The 11,039-nt window shown below is 51.5% G+C and overlaps 2 protein-coding genes across 2 annotated transcripts; one reads left to right on the top strand and one right to left on the bottom strand.

Annotated features, from left to right (window-relative positions):
- Positions 1–949: 949 nt before the first annotated feature.
- On the bottom strand, positions 950–2,276 carry LOC120642532 (CLK4-associating serine/arginine rich protein-like). Its single transcript, XM_039919103.1, has 2 exons — positions 1,958–2,276; positions 950–1,866 (listed from the first exon to the last, which is right to left on the bottom strand). Exons 1-2 carry the CDS (start codon positions 2,011–2,013, stop codon positions 1,122–1,124), a joined length of 801 nt encoding a protein of 266 aa, XP_039775037.1. The 5' UTR covers positions 2,014–2,276; the 3' UTR covers positions 950–1,121.
- Positions 2,277–4,000: 1,724 nt separating this feature from the next.
- LOC120640218 (protein PIGMENT DEFECTIVE 338, chloroplastic-like) lies at positions 4,001–5,647 on the top strand. Its single transcript, XM_039916074.1, has 5 exons — positions 4,001–4,022; positions 4,700–5,061; positions 5,218–5,292; positions 5,383–5,454; positions 5,567–5,647. The coding sequence occupies exons 1-5, from the start codon at positions 4,001–4,003 to the stop codon at positions 5,645–5,647; spliced, it is 612 nt and encodes a 203-aa protein (XP_039772008.1).
- The last annotated feature ends 5,392 nt before the right edge of the window (positions 5,648–11,039 follow it).

Genomic DNA, 11,039 nt, shown 5'->3' with positions numbered 1-11,039 from the left:
CGACGGCGACGGCCGAACGCTCTCGGCCGGCTGCCCTGCAAGCTGCAGAGCGCTGCCATGCCACACGTGTGTTCCGTCCTGTTCCTGCCAGGGCCTTGGTGCTCGGCCTGCCGCAGCGTCTTCTCCTCTGTCTTTGTTCCCTAGACCTAGTCGCAGAAGCAGAACGCCCGGGCACGTTCCAAGACGGCATATGGCAACCTGGCAACACAACGCGTGCGTGACGGGGGCGTCGTACGAGACGCGGGACGGGAGCACGCGCAACGCGTGCCGTGCCACCCTCTACCTGGCTAGTTGTAGTTCATGCGAGCACGCCCACGACCACGAGCGAGCCCATCTGATGCCGCCCCCGGCCGCGGTTCCTCCGGGCGACGGGTGGATCCCCGCGAGGGCGTGGGAGGGGAGCAGCGTGACGCGACACCGCCGGCGGGCACCACGGCGTCTGGATCCCGACCGTTCGCGCTCCTTAATGGTGGCGCGCGTCACGTACACGCGCGCGCTAGCCTGCTACTCCTAGTACTCCACCTGCCGTACCAACCGCACCCAACGGATCGTCTCCGTCTCCGTTCTCGGCTCGGCTCACACGAGTCGCGCCGGCCGCGTCGCCGCGCATTTACCACCGTACCGGGCGCGGGCGGGCAGGCACGGGCGCAGGCCGGGCCGCGGCGGCTTCTCTCGCTGCCTCGCGGGCCCGGGTGCCAGAGGCCCCTGGTCCCCGCCGCCGCGCGCGCTAGCGGCTAGCCGTTGCGCCGCCGGTGGCTGCCCGCTCATTTACTCCGCACGCGCCTCGCCCCGCGCCGCACCGCACGGCACGCGCCTCGCCCGCCGCGCACGGCGAAACTGGCACACGGGGGCTGCTCAGACGGACGAAACGAAGTAGGCTCTGGACGCGGTCGCGGTCACAGCTCACAGGCGCACAGGTAAGCGGCGGGCCTCGTCGTCGGCATCCGACGCTGTACGAGTCAGTTTTAAAACTGTGCGTTGCTCCGGATTCCCCTCCTCCTCGCAGCGCATGACAGGCAGCAACAGCGGGAGAGGAAGAAGACAAAGGAAGAAGAAGGAAAAACGACAGAGGCGACGGCGAAACCAATCGAAATCATCACACGGGGAGGCCGTCGCCATTGCTACGCTACTGCCGCTGCCACGGAGTTGCCGTCCGTTCCCCGTCCGCCGGCTGCATGCACCGGCGCCGCTTCCAGCTCTTCCTCGGCCTCCGACTCCGACTCCGCCAGCGCCATCCGGCGGAGAGGGCTGGGGCCCAGGCGCCGGCGCTTGGACGCCGCGGCGTGGCGCCGCCGGATCACCTCCATCTCGTTGCGCCGCCGCGTGGCCTCCTCGTCCACCACGAACCGCCGCATCAGGATGTCGTCCGTCAGGGACTTGCCCCGGAACACGCGCCGCGCGGCGCCCTCCCAGCCGCCGCCGCCGCCCCTGCCCGCGCCCGCCCGGCCCCGGCCGGCCTGCTCGGCCGCGGGCGGTGGGGCCACCAGCGGGCTCACGCCGCACCCGGACGCCGACGCCAACGACGACGACGCGCGCGGGTAGCTGTAGCTCCGCCGCGGCGCCGCGTCGGCCTGGAAGCAGTAGAGCGACTCGCTGTTGTACGAGGAGATGGGCGCGCACAGGCACACCCGCGTGAACGACGCCGCCACGTTCAGCGACGACGACTTGCGCAGCCTCCCGGGGCCCGGCACCCCCGGCGCCGCGCCACCCTTGCCGGTGCCCGCCGTCACCCCCGACGCCGCCGCGGCTTTCGTCGCCGCCGGCACCGGCGCCGCCACCGGCTGCTTCCAGACGAGGAGGAGCACCTCCACCGCGCGCTGGTACCACGGGGACCTCCGGCCGCCTGATCTCGCGCCGCCATCCTTTCTGCACGCACGGCGAGCACCGATCACGTCAGCTGACACGAAATTCTCCCCGGCGGCGGCGATCGCATGGCACCTGGAGGACAGGATTGTACCTTGGCTGCCGCGTGTTCTTTGCCATTTTTTGCACGAGGAAGGAGTGGAGGAACATCTGGGCTGGCGCCGCGCGCGCGGACCAGTGGCGTCGTCGGGCTCGGGCGACAGGAGTCAGGACAGAGGAGAGGGGAGCGGAGGAGAAGTGAGGTCACATCAAGCTGTTACGACATTCCCCGCCTCCTATGGATGGGGAAGCCGGGCGAGCTTCCACGGCATGGAGGCAGTGGGAGTTAGTTAAAGGAGGGGAGGCCGGACTCCTCTGTGGGGCGTGGAGCCTGGACGGGAGGGCAGTTTGGTCATGTTGCTCGGTGCCGAAGGGTGTCAAAGGCTGCTGCGTGCCTGCATGACCCAACAAGGAAGGCTTTTTTTTGGGACCCTTCGGAAACTGAATCATGCCAGCATGAGAGACCACCAAGTACTTGGCCCTGCGTACTGAATGTCGCGGATGTAAGCGTGGCAGTGTAACGTTTGATGGGTGTAGCCATGGTTCACCTTATCACTGATAGATTTCCGATAATTCCGATATTTCTGTTTTACCGGTGAGTACCGATAGAATTAGTTTATCATTTAAAAATATCATTGATTTAAATTTAACACTCCATTCGACTAACCCACAAGTTTGTGCACATACTTTTTACCCACTATAACAAGTAAAAAGAGCATGTAACCATCTTTTAATCCTAATCCATTCATTTGCTTTTATTCCACCATCTAATTCTTCATATTCTAGTGAGAACCGACGTAGCAGACATGTCTCCCTACCGGCTATTTCCTTTCATTTTTCTACGTTATTATGTATAGTTTTTTAGGCTAGATGGTTTGAAAAAAAATCTAAGTTCATTTCTACACAAAATGAGAGTTTTTTTCTCTAAATTTTGTCCGAAAAAATTTCTCTATCACCGATAGAATTCTGATATATCCGATATTCCCGTTTATCACCAACCTCCGCTATTTTTAATTTATCGATAAGGTAAACCCTGGGTGTAGCAAAGACGGTAGAACTGTAGAATGTAAAGGACACAAGTGCAGCCTTTTCACACGTCATTGTACTGAAGGCGTTGAATTATCGAGTCATCTCCACACACACGGACTGAATTTTCAAAATTTCGACACACAGACCTAATGCTAGAATGTAAAGTACCCTTTAAACTTAATACACTGTAGCGTATGGCTATATAAATTTCTGAAACTTAAGAGTAATTTTCAGTAAGTTGTCTCTCTGTAACTTTTGTCAGTCCAACCGGCTCTGCCATCCTTTGCTGCAAACTTTTCTGGCGACTTGTGATTTTGTGAATGTGGCCATTCATACGTTGACACCCGAACAGTAGGAAACATGCATCGGCATAGAATGCCCATGATTTCTGGAGAGACTCACCAACATTGCTGAATTTTTGCATATCACTAAAGAGAAAAAGATCCATCCCAGAGCCTTTTACAAGCTTGCTTGCTTGGTGCTTTTCGCTGCTTCCCTTTTCCTTGATGCATGTTAGCACGCACCGATGTGCATGCATTTTTTTTCTTTGGCCATGATTCCTCTCAACCAAAACGAACCTAAGGCCATGTTTGGTTGGAGAGTGGAAAAGTTTTGATGAGAGAGAAACGATGCTTTGACTACTAATTAGGGGTATTAAATAAAGTCTAATTACAAAATTACCTCCACAATTGTGGTACTATAGCAGTTGCTCTAGCTAATGAGGTCTTTGACCGCATGATTAGAGGATGATTGAGCGCGGTTACTGTAGCATCACTGTAGCCAATAATGATGAAACTTGGCTCATTAGATTCGTCTCGAAAAGTTACACTCATTCCTAAAAAGATTTTGCAAATAAATTTCGTTTAGTACTTCATGCATGCATTCGTCTTTTTGTGCAAAAGTTTTCGTGGATTCATCCAAACATGGCCTAAATGAGCCTGGATTAAAATCCCAGTGAGCTTTATTTCAAAAAAAAATCCCAATGAGCTAAAGCTTTTTTGAAGGAACAATGAGCTAAAGCTATCGACCGCTTTTGTGTTCACGGACCGTATGATATAAGCCACCACACATGGCACACCAAAAGGCCACAGGTACTAAAGGGTACAGTGCAGGGCTACCGGGCTCGCGGAGCGATTTTATATTCTCCCGTGTCGACCGATCAGGTACGCAGTACTACGGGCTACAGCTTTGATGCTGCACTGTAGCCTGCATCTTCAGAAGGATCTCTCTAGTCCTTGTGCTGACTTGTTTGATACACTCTACTTACTCCTCTAGCTTTGGATTTTTTTATTTTAATCCTTTTTAATCTAATATTTTAATAATAATCCGTACATATCTAAATTTCCAAAAACTAGCTCTTTTGGTCGTGCCAAGTCCCCTGGCGCGACTCCCTGAAAGGTCACACCATATGCCTTGGCGCGACCGAGCTGCCACACTGGCGCACGTTGGCACACGCGTTGCAGCGAGCCTGACATGGCAAGGCTGAGTCGCACCACATGCTTTGGCGCGACTGAGTCGTGCCATGCGCCGTGGCGCGACTCAGCCTAATACAGGCCCACCCAGTCAACCTCCTCTTCCTCCTCCTCCCGTTCTTTTTTCCTCCACTCCTCCACTCGACCCGACCTCCATGGCGCCGCCCCTCCCTCTTCCCCTCTAGATCCACTCCATCCTCCACCCGATTCGAGCGGGAAACGAAGGGAAACCGATCCTTAAAGATAACTCCTCCATTCTAACCGATTGGTTTTCCTCCATTTCGCGGATTTTTTAGGATTTGAGTTGGTTAGGGTTTTTGTAGGATTTCGCGGTCGGGGTCGTGGTCTCTGGCACCTCGACGTCGCGGTCGGCACCGACCACCTCGCCACGCTGCTCGCCAAAGAGCTCCTCCCGCTCGACCGCGATGGCGGTGACTTCGCGGCACGAGCGGCCTCGCCTCAGCCAGGGAGTGTGGGGGTCGTGGCGAGCCCCGCCGTGGACGAGGAGGCGACCCGGAAGCATACTCGCGGGAGCAGGGCACTGGTGGCGCCCGGCACGGTGGTGTTCACGGAGGTGCTCGGCCGGACGCTCAGTGGGCGGCCGCTACTGTCGGCGCGACGGCTCTTTCGGCGCCTCGCATGGCACCGCGCTAGGCAGGTTTAGTCCTCCTCGTGTTTCCTTATGCTCTCCCATCTGACATTGCTGAGGCCTGAGGGCTGACGCCGAGCAGATAGCTCTATGTGACTCTATTCATGATATTGCGAGCGATTCCAGGCGTTAGTTCAACCGTCTGTGTTTAATTTTGTCAGACAGATTATGCAACTCGATGAGCCAATTGAGGTTAAAATTTACGAGTGGAACACCGGGGGTCTACTGACAAGAATCGAGGCAAGGGATCTTTCCCCCTTTATCTGTTGTTGATGCATCTAATCATTAAGTTTCTGTTCAAGGCTAAGATTTATGCCAACTTAATTTCAGGGGCTGAGAGCATTCCTTCCTAAAGTTGAGCTTATGGACAGAACAGGTACATTTACAGACTTGGAAAACAAAGTAAGGACCATTTGGAATTAGTACTGTTAATGTCTAAATCATCATTCAGTTAGCGAGGCATATGGCGTTTTATGATATTAAGCTACATGGCTTGTTACTTCTTGGCATACAGGTTGGCTGCAGCATTCGTGTGTGCATTGCAAGGCTCGATGAAGAAACTAATGACCTGATAATTAGTGAGAAGAATTTTTGAAACGAAGGAAAACCGATCCTTGAAGGTAACTCCTCCATTCTAACCGATTGGTTTTCCTCTATTTCGCGGATTTTTTAGGGTTTGAGTTGGTTAGGGTTTTTGTAGGGTTTGAGTTGAAATGGGGGATTGAATACGAATTGGGTCATGTTGCGGCCGCTAAGCTTGGCATAGGGCAAGCTAAGATGAGTCCAAAGTTGGGGAGTGAGGAGATGGTAAGGCAGGCTCAGACGGAGGCAATGAAGACTAGGGATGATAAAGGAAAGGGGTTCGCCATTGACAGCAGCAATGATGACAATGACTGGGGTGATGACGAGTTGCTTTACGACGGCAATTTCGACTAGGTGAAGAGAGTGTCTTTTGGTGCACATGGACCTTGTTTATCTATCATGGACTGCTGTAATTCGAATTATTCTTGTAGTGGACTTGTAATGTGCAGTTTGTGGTCATGTATTGGTACTACTATTATTAGACGTGTAATGGATGATATTTTGTGTAATCGAGTATATTGTAATATCCTATCAAACTGGTAATGTGTTATCTACAATCTTGTGATGGACAATTAAGTATCTTGTCTTGCAAGGAGTCGGGCTATTTCCCTTGGCACCAAAGTATCATGAGCCAAATCTGGTCGGCACCAATGCGAGGTAGTCGCGTCATTTCCCTTAGTGTGACTAATTGGCGCGTAATTATCCTAGTCCAGATCTGGTCGGTGCTGTCGCATGGCGTGACTCCTATACGAGTCGCGCCGAGTGGCTTGGCGCGACTGTTCAAAGAGTCACGCCATTTCCGGTGGCGCGGCTCAGTGAGGAGTCGCGCCAACCTTTGACGCCGACCAGATTTGGCTTAGACCAAATTTTTGCTAACTAGTCACGCCAAGCTAAATGGCGGGACTCCTGATAACTGAAAAGAGTATGAAAATAAAAGAATATGAAAATAAAACATAACAACAACTTGGAAAGCAAACATAGTAAAGGAAGTGCTAAGCCGAGTTTAGCTTCTCATAAGAAAATCAAGGCCAAAACATCTATCATTTAAAAAAATTGCTCTCCACAGCATTACAGACCTGAAATAACACCACACTGATAATCTTGAATAGATACACCCAGGTATACAACAAGTGAACATGGACACTGAGTTATATAATCCTACAATTTAAATGTAGACAGAGTAAAACAATTAGCCATTTGTGGACAGGTCCTGATAATGACTTTCCATGCACATGATGCATCGTCAGTAGTGGCACAAAGGGAGCCAGATAGTTAGGATCTGCATCCTCTGAGCTTGATGTCTCCTCGGACTCCTCGCTGATGATAGCGCGATCCAGAAGGTTCATCTTGATCGGCCTCATTATGAAAACGACCAAGTTGTTGCTCCTGCAAGTGCACAAGTCACACACAATTTATTCTGTTGGCCTAAATCTTAGCCTTGAATAGAAACTTAATGATTAGATGCATCAACAACAGATAAAGGGGGAAAGATCCCTTGTCTCGATTCTTGTCGGTAGACCCCCGGTGTTCCACTCGTAAATTTTAACCTCAATTGGCTCATCGAGTTGCATAATCTGTCTGACAAAATTAAACACAGACGGTTGAACTAACGCCTGGAATCGCTCGCAATATCATGAACAGAATCACAAAGAGCTATTTGCTTGGCGTCAGCCCTCAGGCCTCAGCAATGTCAGATGGGAGAGCATAAGGAAACGCGAGGAGGATTAAACCTGCCTAGCGCGGTGCCACGCGAGGCGCCGGAAGAGCCGTCGCGCCGACAGTAGCGGCCGCCCACTGAGGGTCCGGCCGAGCACCTCCGTGAACACCACCGTGCCGGGCGCTACCAGTGCCCTGCTCCCGCGATTATGCTTCCTGGTCGCCTCCTCGTCCACGGCGGGGTTCTCCATGACCCCCACGCTCCCTGGCCAAGGTGAGGCCGCTCGTGCCGCGAAGTCACCGCCATCGCGGTCGAGCGGGAGGAGCTCTTTGGCGAGCAGCGTGGCGAGGTGGTCGGCGCCGACCGCGACGTCGAGGCGCGCCTCGGTGCCGGAGACCATGACCCCGACCACGAAATCCTACAAAAACCCTAACCAACTCAAATCCTAAAAAATCCACGAAATGGAGGAAAACCAATCGGTTAGAATGGAGGAGTTATCCTAAAAAAATCCGCAAAATGGAGGAAAACCAATCGGTTAGAATGGAGGAGTTACCTTTAAGGATCGGTTTTCCTTCGTTTTCCCTTCGAATCGGGTGGAGGATGGAGTGGATCTAGAGGGGAAGAGGGAGGGGCGGCGCCATGGAGGTCGGGTCGAGTGGAGGAGGGGAGGAAAAAAGAATGGGAGGAGGAGGAAGAGGAGGCTGGCCGGGTGGGCCTGTACTAGGCTGAGTCGCGCCACGGCGCATGGCGCGACTCAATCGCGCCAAAGCATGTGGCGCGACTCAGCCTTGCCACGTCAGGCTCGCTGCAACGCGTGTGCCAGCGTGGCAACTCGGTCGCGCCGAGGCATGTGGCGTGACCATTCAGGGAGTCGCGCCACGGGATTTGTCGCGACAAAAAAGGCTAGTTCTTGGAAATTTAGATATGTACAGGTTATTATTAAAATATTAAATTAAAAAGGATTAAAAAAATCCTCTAGCTTTCCATGCAGTAGTGTAGCCTTCCACACAGGACATGGCATGCATTTGTTAGCACTGAAGTTAAGTAGGATTCAAGCCATTTTAATTGTAGTCCTGGTACCTTAAAGCTGCCCAGAAGTGGGTTTTGGATGGGAAATCGGAACAGTAGCTAAACCAACAAGAAGAAGATAGATAGAGAGGAAGGAAGGAAACAAGGTCAGCAATTAGGGACGAACTAGACGTATAGCCCGCGCATTTACGCGGTTAGTATTGAAAATTCAAAAATTTACATGTCGTTGTATCCTTACTTAAAAGTTATAATATTTTTTTATCATACCTCATCCTGTTAATTATCGTAAACTATGTCTTATTGTTGATTAAAACAATTCAACTATGATCTACCTATAATAACAATTTGATTTGTTGAGCTTCAACAATATTATGCAGATAATTATTCTTATTTTCATTTTATTTTGATTGATTGTTGTTAGCTTTAGTTTTTATTAATATTATATATTTGTAACTGATACATAGCTAAATGGTATTTTATATTTAATTTTTTATAATGGTATTGATGGGTAATTTTTAATTAGCCATAGGTGTATTTTAGGTTAATTTTTATCGTAATGGCAGTGGTGAGTAATTTTTATTTTTTTATTTTTTCCGATTAATGTGATAATTTCTAGGTCTTGAGAGCGAACACAGAGGCTCCGTTTGTTGGTCAAATAATAAGATAATAGATGACTCCAAAGCCGTTTGCTGAAAGAAAGTCTCCAAATTAAAGCCTGACACGGGTTCGTTCGGTCCAGCAGTAGGGCCAAAATTTTCCATTAAATATTATTACGGACAAGAATTGACTTACAATTTTTCAAAAAAGAAGAATCGAATTACACAGGGACCATCCCACAGTGTTAGTGCTGTTCTCTTATTGATACAGTAGTACCTCTATCTCAAGCTCAACGTGTTGAAAATCCAGGGTGGACGCACTACTACAGAATAGGCTTTTGATCCAGAGCTTTTATCCCGACTGCTTTTGGACCCGGGACCAATAACTAGCTGAGCGGACAGGGAAACAGAAACCTTTGATCCTGGTTGGAGCCACCAACCGAGACAAAAAGACACCCTTTTGTCCCAGTTGATGGCTACACCTGGGACCAAAAGCCTCTCGGCCCATTAGTCCCGGTTGAAGGCTAGCATCGGGACTAGAATGAGACAATTTGTCCCAGGTGGAGGCTAGCACCGAAACTAAAAGGTGTCCTGCTTCTTTTCTTTTTCGTGCCCACCTCCCAATCTCATCTCTCTCTAGATCTCTCCCGAGTTCTCATCTCTCCCTTATCCTCTTCCCTCTTCTTCCTCTCTTCCTCCAGCGACCAGCGAAGCATCAGCGGCGGCGCAGGGCCGGACCCGTGCCGGGGCAGAGCTGCGGCAAGCCGTGCCGGACGGCGCGCGGTGCGCGGCGACGTGGGGCCGTGGCGAGCCCGGATGGCGTGCGGTGCGCGGCGGCGGGGGCCGCGGCGAGCCGTACGCGCTATCGCCCTCCGCCAGGCGCGCAGCCAAGCGCAGGCCGCCATGGCCCGGCCAGCCGCTGCCGCGAGCCCAACGCAGGCGGGGCCGGCTCGGTCTCGGCGCGGACGGTCGCAGCAGCAGCAGCGGATGGTCATGGGCCGGAGCGGCATGTTTTGGCCGGCCGGCGGCGGCAGCAGCTTGGCTCGGCGCCTGGACAACAGGCCCGGCGGTGAGAAGCTACAACTGAGATGAGTTCGTGTTTGTGAATGATTCGTTTGTGAGTGTGTTGTGAATTAGATGTTGTACTGTGAATCAAATCGAATTCATGTGTTGTGAATCAATTGTTGTATAATGAATCAAATTGAACTCATGATGTGAATCCTTTGGTTGTATGTTGCTCTTGATTTGATTGCATCTCTGTGGCCGGGGTGGAATTGAAGCTCAAGAACTAGAACCTGCAGGTGTCAGCGACGAGAGGGGGGAGGCGGTGGGAGCGGGGGCGGAAGCTGAGATTTTTTTTTATTCTAAAAATTATATGGTTCCCGGTTCCATACATGTCGGGACAAAAGGGTAGGGGCATTTGTCCCGACTAGGGAATCTCGGTTGAAAACCGGGACTAAAACTAGTTAGGAACCGGGACAAATGAATGATTCCGTAGTAGTGACGCAACATCAATGAACTCTCTTTCTTGCGTCTGTTGGATCATTCAAATAGTTCTCATGCTTGGAAAGACGTGTGAGCAAAAACCAGGAACTTAATGGGTCTAGGCTCTACTGACAATGCATAATAACCAACTCTACCAAGCAGCAGCTCGATTGGCATACTGAAAGAGTGGCATGTCCGTATGGTTGGCGATAAGAAAGGAACGTGATATACTATAGTGAATTCTCTGATGTAAAGATCGGAATATTGAATTGTTCCTTTTTTATTAAAAAAACGCGGAACAGAATGAGTGCAGAAAAGCCTCCCCTGTTCCGATCGTGGCAGTGGAGCATGTAGCCTGCCTGTAGGTACATGCATTCTGTCACAGCCCGTGGGCCGTTTGGTCTGGACCGAATGTGCGACACTATAGCAAAAGCTACTGTATCGTCGCAGTTACTGTAGCAGCGGCACAATACTTCCCAGTTTAGTCCATAGCGGAAACGGAACGAGAGGCTGACCAAGTTAAATAGCTGGTCGCGAGAATCTAGTAACTCCGGATCGATCCTTTTGCGCGAAGCGAGGACGAAAGCGCAAGAGAGTTAATTAGCAGGTGTGGTCTACTCAACGTGTAGTGTAGATCT

The sequence above is a fragment of the Panicum virgatum genome, chromosome 7K (genome assembly GCF_016808335.1).
Source record: "Panicum virgatum strain AP13 chromosome 7K, P.virgatum_v5, whole genome shotgun sequence".
NCBI classification, from domain to species: Eukaryota; Viridiplantae; Streptophyta; class Magnoliopsida; order Poales; family Poaceae; genus Panicum; species Panicum virgatum.
This window is presented reverse-complemented; position numbering and strand designations above follow the sequence as displayed.